This window comes from Montipora capricornis, chromosome 12 (assembly GCF_036669925.1).
Source record: "Montipora capricornis isolate CH-2021 chromosome 12, ASM3666992v2, whole genome shotgun sequence".
Taxonomy (NCBI): Eukaryota; Metazoa; Cnidaria; class Anthozoa; order Scleractinia; family Acroporidae; genus Montipora; species Montipora capricornis.
The window spans coordinates 18,439,539-18,446,405 of record NC_090894.1 but is presented as its reverse complement, the minus strand read 5'-3'; the positions used below and the strand labels follow the sequence as shown (position 1 = coordinate 18,446,405).

Below are 6,867 nucleotides of genomic sequence, written 5' to 3'. Positions count from 1 at the left end.
AGGTTAATACCACTGTGGGGAGGCTGGAAAACTGGCGTTACCACGTCGCCGGAGAGGTGAATATTTGTCGGCTCAATTCCAGTCCTCACTCCGTTCAAAATGTGGCTCGGTTGGGAATCGTAAACATGGTGAGCCTCTGGCGAGCCCTTTTCGCGTTGGTAATGTTCATCGCGACTGATGTATGCGTCGTTCTTGGTTGAAAATGTGATGAGCGACGAAAAGACCACACGATCAAGCTCTCGGAAAAACCTCGTTACAGTCCCAGAGCAAGGAGAGAATGACGACAACAGCATTCCAACGGGTGGCGTTGAACACCGCGCCCCATCCTCGGGCAGCTGTTCAGAAACACGACAGAGTTTCGTCTCTCTTTCAGGAAAACAAACCATGAAATCGTCTGCTTTTGCAGACGCCTCAGAGAAAAGCGTTGATCTAAAGGGTTCGTTTCATGCTCAGTTGTCACGCAGTTTTTTTCAATCCCATTCGTTAAGTTATAGCTCGTCAGTGGACGGATACTGTCATCCCTCGCGCAACAGGCTTGGCACTGTGGCAGTGGAAGATCCCCTCACTCACGAGAAAGTGGTGCACAGTAAAGTACTGTTGCTGTACACTGGTGGAGCTTTGGGATGGAAAGTGGATCCACAGGGTAAGAAAATATTTTGAAACAAAAAAAAAAAGGGCTACGACCCCCGGGGGGGGGGGGGGGCACTTTAGGAATTTCTGGGTGGGGATGTGCCGCTGGGACCCTGGAACCCTTAGCCTATACCAGAGCTAGTTCAGCTGAATTTTGCTACCCTATTCTAGAGTAAACTCCCACCGATTTCCGTCTAAATTCCGATTCTTGACAGTTAATAATAATATCCAGAGTTGTTTCACGATAGCCATTTATTGACACTGTTGAGACTGAGTTACGTAAACTTAAACTTTGCCGATTTGTTTTTTTTTTATATTGTTGAGTGGGAATTTCTGGTTTAGTCTTTAGTCTTGATAAAATCTTCAACCGACTGGTCAGTTTCGTGAAAAAGGATACCCTATTCTAGACCGAAAGGCTATGATTTATATACTCTATCCTAGAGTAAACTGCTTGAAAACCATACCCTTTGCAGCGGCACATACCTATATAGTCTATTTTGAATTACTATTTATAAAGTTCTTGCAAAGGTATTAACATACCCCATGTCACTCGAATGGATGACGGCCGCATCCCCAAAGACATGCTGTTTGGGGAGCTGGCCACTGGCACCAGACCCACAGGACGTCCAGCCCTCCGCTACAAGGATGTGTGCAAGCGTGATCTGAAGGCTGGTGGGTTCAACCCCTCCGACCTAGAGTCAGCAGCCTCGGACCGATCTGGCTGGCGGTCCACCACACAAGCAGTCATCAAGGAAGCAGAGGAGAGGAGAGCAACCCGCTGGGAAGAGAAACGCCTTCGCAAGGAGCAGCTGCTACAGTCAGCCCCATCCCAGACAGGAAGACAGGAGCCGGTCCTTACCTGCAGCAGATGCAACAGGCAATGCGGGTCCCGCATCGGCCTTTACAGCCACACCCGGCGCTGCAACACAAAGTGACACGCCTGGGCGCAGTCTACCATGGTCTCTCGAGATCGACGGAGCCATCATCATCGGGAATATACACCCTAGGCGATTTCCTTTTTTAGGCTTTTTTTTGTTTAAATTTTTTGTTGTTGATTGATTTATTTTTTATACTTACATGTATACCTACACCATACTTACTACTTACACTACACTTTACACTACTTATACTTGCACTACTTACAATAACTTTCAATACATTTACACTAATCACTTATCCTTAAGGGTTGAATTTTCCACCCCAAGCACTGGGAAAGTAACAATTTCCGATCCCAAGGTGTCTTGTCAATTGTTGTTTTAAAATTTATTTGGTATCTTCAGCATGGCAGTCCATTTCCATCAAACTAAGGATTAAAAAGGCCAATTTACGAGTCCAATTATATGTCTTTGAGTCTCTCTGATTTCAAAGCTGAGAGTTTTTTTGTTAGTAGCATTTGCTGTCGCATGGTCCAGAAATGAGAACCCTTGGCAGGAAACAGCTTCAGAGACTTCCCCACCCATGCCAGGCATAAAGGATATGACCTTAGGGTTTCTTTGGGATAAATGGGTCCTTTGCATGACCCTGTCACATGACCTTGTCAATCATAAAAAAAAAAATGATTGTGGTACAAAACAGATAGAAGAAATGGGAAGAGCGTGATGAAATTAGTAAGGATGTCAATTTTGTGGCCACTGCCGTTTAAGGACGGTGCCTACTATTGAACTTTTTGCGCATCCTTTCTGGCCATCTCCAGATACTAGGATTTCCTATCTGTAGTGCTTACTAATGCAGGGATATTTTTGCGTGGTTTAAATTTATGTTGAGAAAGCAGGACTTAGCAAGTGCTCTTGGTATCCAAAAAGAAAATTGGGGGTAACCATGCATTTTTCAGAGATGATTAAGCTTTAACTTGGAAACGAACACCATACATTGCTTTTTATTTTAAAGCTTTTTGTTAATATTGTTGACTGATTATCTTTGAGGCCACTCATCTATTTTGTACCACGCCCATTCTTTATGGTTGACAAGGGCCTATTTGAGCTACGCATGACCTTCAAAACTGTAACTGGTTGCAGACAATAGTGGCCTGAAGACTTGCTGAGTAGATCTCCGTGGACTTTGTTTTTAAATAGGAATCCACCTTGACAAGAATAATCTGTTAAAAGAATTGAAGAAATTGCCCATGATATATGACACTGAGTTTGTGGATTACATTCATGATAACTTACTGGATGATATCCCAGAAGAAGGAATTGAACCAGACACATTGGTTATGCCGTAAGTTGTTGTCCAATAGGCTAACAAATTTGCTCACATTGATCCTATTTTATTATTGAAATTGTTTTGAAACAGGAAATTTCCTGAATAGATGTATTTGTTTTGTTATACTATAATGACTGGGGATACTAAGAAAAAACTGGAGTGCTCCAAAGAGGAGTCCCTTTTGTGTCCTACAGTTCGGTGGTAAAGCATCTGAAGTTGTAATTGGCAGATCATGAAAGAGGAAAGGAAAGGGACTTTATTCACAAAATGTCTCTAGTCCTCTAGTGCTGGAGCAGTATTTGAGGACACTGTAAACTGAAATCAACTATGTAATTTGCAAATCAAATCAAATGTTGATTTTTGAGGAGAGGAGAAAACCGGGGTATCCAGAGAAAACCTCTTGGTGCAGAGTAGAGAACCAACAAACTCAACCCACACGTGATGCCGAGTGTGGGAATTGATCTGTATAGTCTCATATCATTATTTGTGATAATTGAGTACCATATTTCATGTTTATTTTCCCTGACAGAGTGAGCAAATATGGAAGACGCATCTTTATTGATGTTCTTGAGATGCCAGAAAGTGATGTGGTAGTTCATTCCAAGGACCAAGACATTCATGATTGGTTGAAAGTCGCTCAGCAGATTGAGGAAAGTTATGAAAAATATCACGGATTTGTTATTTTGCATGGCACCGATACCATGGCTTATCTTACTTCTGCTTTGTCATTTATGTTCGAGAATCTTGGAAAATCAATCATCTTTACTGGTTCGCAGGTGAGAAGAATGATGTTTGGAGAAACCCTTGGAGTGGCTGTTTTTATTTCAACTTTATTGTCCTTTTTTCGATCAATGGGTAAAATTTTTTCACAATCACAAGTGCTCCGTTGATCTTTTGGGTGCAGGCAATCCAAGTACTTGTCATGCAATCTTACTTTTTGCTACACGGGGAAAGATTATGCAGCAGGCACTAGGAATTTTTCCAAAGGAAGTGACAATGCATCTTGGGATAGGCAACTGCATATATGTAGTTACGACACTCTTTCGACTCACCTCCTCAGTGCTTCCAGATGCTCCAGTCTCAAATCCTGCTTTGTCCACAAACTGAACATGTCTTCGCTTGTTCCAAATTCATCTTCATCACACTTTAATTAGCCAACTATTAGCATCCTAAAGAAGCTAGGTTTCTTAACACTGTTGCCTTAATTGAAGTAGTACTTTCTATACACCACCCCATGTCAAGCCTCGTGACTTGTGTATTAGAGCGACTTTCTTATGACCTTGAAAAAGAAACGTAAAAAAAGAACATAAACAAAAATGCATCATATTTAACTGGCTTATGGAACAAATTAAAACAAACTGCCACGGATTTTCATTGGCTTAGTGAATGCAGATGCAAACAACATCATTTCTCTATGGAACTTTCTTGAAAGTTTCGCTTTGACGTCATTGGAAATGTAGTAATGTGATTGGGCTATTGAATTGTTTACTGCCCATATTAGGAGTTTCCTAGTCAGGAATAAGAAGAAGCTTTGTTTTAATGTTGCCAAACATTGTCTGTGAAACAAAGTGCAAACACTTTTTCAAGGTCATACGAAAGTCACTCTAACCCATCCCCTCCTAGTAGTGACATGTATAGATTTTGCTCTTCCTAATGCCAGATGATTTTACTTGCCAGTGGGGAGGTGATTCAGGGATGGAAGAGTTAACAATATTTACGTCCACTCAAATGCCATTTCCCCCTTCCTTCATAAGGGTGACACTTACAGACTTTACTCTAACACCAGATGACTGAACTCATTTGCTCAAGTTTGTACCCCAAATTATTGACTATTTTTCTTTCACGTTTTTCACTGTTGCAGTATGCACTCAACGATCATCTCAATGATGGAAGGCAAAATTTGTTGGGTGCAATAATGATTGCTGGTCACTATGTCATCCCTGAGGTATATAAAGGTTGTTTGTTTTTGTTGTCAACTGCTCCCACCTCAACTGTGTAATTTAAAAAATGGTTTTCATGAGTGATGCAAATACGATTGCAAGCACCACACAGATAAACAGATGCATTATGTTGTGGTTTAGAGAGAAGTATTGTACTACTGAACAAAATGACATCCAGTTGCGTTACCAGTAAAAAGCAGAGGCTGACAAGCAGCTTTTAACGTAGCTCTTTCACTATTTTGTCTTTAAAAGGTGACTTTGTTCTTCCATGGCAAGCTTTATCGCGGAAATCGCGTATTAAAGGTAGATGCCCGCAGATTTGGGGCATTTGATTCTCCAAACTGTTCCCCTTTGGCGACTGTTGAAGCAGGCATTGAAGGCAAGTTCAAGTTGGTAGCCATTATTGTGTTGTGAGAAGGAAAAGCCCTTTGTTTTTATGTTCAAATCAAGGGGGATTTTTCTTAACCGTCCTTTTGTCAGGCCTTGGAATGAAGTTATCCATTTGTGAAACTATGATCTCTTGATTCTGGAAAGCTAGTTTTTCTGCTGTTAAAAAAAAGAAAACAAGTTTGTACTCTATTTAAATATTCAGAGGAATTCATGGCACCAAAAAAGTACAAACAAAATCTGGAACTTTCCGTAGGATCCAAAGTATCACGAAGCAGTAACAACTACGGCGGTGATAAAAATTGGGCGTAAAGTCAAGTCATTTGCCATGTGAATCATTTACCCTCCCTTGTGAGCATCAACTTGTGAGCAATTTATTGTTTACTGATGTCGGTTTTTATGTGATTTAGTGGAGTGGGAAGAGCTTTTCCTTGAAAACCAAGCCACAAAATTCAGAGTTCACAAGAGGATGAGTTCAAGAATTGGAGTGCTCAGGATCTTTCCTGGTATCACTGCAGAGGCTGTAAGTTACCGACAGCAAAAAGTTTTCTTCTTTGGGCAGCATCATTGAGTTATTGCAGGATACTCCTGAAAAACTACACCTTTTTGATAACATAACAACGATCAGCTGACGCCCTGGAAATCCTATTTTTGTTGGTGCCAGCCATATTAAGACCTTGTTGTTTTCATTTTTTGTGTATTCACGATAAAGTGTTTTCAGATTTCCACTTCAAATGGCTCAACCATCAATCACCCTAACGCGTGGTTGTTTCTTGCTTACTGTTGACCTTTTTATCATTCTGTCCTATATAGGTACATGCCTTCCTGGAGCCTCCCATTGAAGGGGTAGTTCTAGAGACTTACGGTGCGGGTAATGGACCTGATTCGCGAAAGGATATATTCGACGAGATAACAGCAGCATCTCAGAGAGGAGTAATTGTCAACTGCACTCAGTGTTTATACGGACATGTGGTTGATGATTATTCCACAGGAAGGGTGCGATCTTTAGTTTGGTGTTATTGTTTTCATATAAATATTTAGCCTTGAAAACTTTCCTTTTGTTTAATTCCTCTTCTTAGGCTCTAGTTGATGCTGGAGTGATATCGGGAAACGACATGACTGTTGAAGCCGCGCTGACAAAACTTTCTTATGTTTTGGGACATGATGAGCTTGCACTTGAGGAGAAGAAAAAGGTCAGGGTTTAAAGGAACTTTTTGCGACATGTATATCGTCTCGTTACAGAAGGAGTTCTAAAAGAATGGCAACTTTCATTCTACTGACATTCTTCCGTGAGATATTTTTTGTTGTTTTTTTGATATTTACAGTTACAGATAGATATACACGGCTTTTCTTTGCGTTTGATTGGATGAAGGGACTTCTATCCCGCTTAGACTGCTGAATACCCGGCCACTTATTTGCATATAAATGGCGTGTTCTCGTTACATTTATCGTCTCGTCTACAAGAACGCAATAGTGATCTGGTCTTCTGCAGTTATAAAGAATGTGAGTAAAGTTGCCAGTGGTAATAGTTTCCAGATCCTTCCTTAGTTTCATTGTTATTTACTGAGCTTAAGTCCAGTGAGTACTTTACCCGTGCACTTATCGAGGAGTCTGCAAATCAACTCAGACCAGATTAAATTAAGCCCCATTTACACTAGCAAGTTTCCCTTGACAAGTTTTCCTTGACAAGTGTCCTTGTTCAAAACCA

At 41.0% G+C, this 6,867-nt stretch overlaps 1 protein-coding gene across 1 annotated transcript in view; it reads left to right on the top strand.

The window, feature by feature from the left end:
• The first annotated feature begins 88 nt into the window (after positions 1-88).
• LOC138027001 (60 kDa lysophospholipase-like) overlaps positions 89-6,867 on the top strand; it is a 10,409-nt gene continuing 3,630 nt past the window's right edge. Inside the window, exons 1-8 of the mRNA XM_068874482.1 lie at positions 89-643; positions 2,703-2,847; positions 3,362-3,608; positions 4,694-4,777; positions 5,025-5,151; positions 5,570-5,682; positions 5,973-6,155; positions 6,239-6,352. Of these exons, the coding sequence (XP_068730583.1) occupies positions 178-643; positions 2,703-2,847; positions 3,362-3,608; positions 4,694-4,777; positions 5,025-5,151; positions 5,570-5,682; positions 5,973-6,155; positions 6,239-6,352 (1,479 nt within the window). The 5' untranslated portion in view covers positions 89-177. The remainder of the gene's footprint in view (positions 644-2,702; positions 2,848-3,361; positions 3,609-4,693; positions 4,778-5,024; positions 5,152-5,569; positions 5,683-5,972; positions 6,156-6,238; positions 6,353-6,867) is intronic.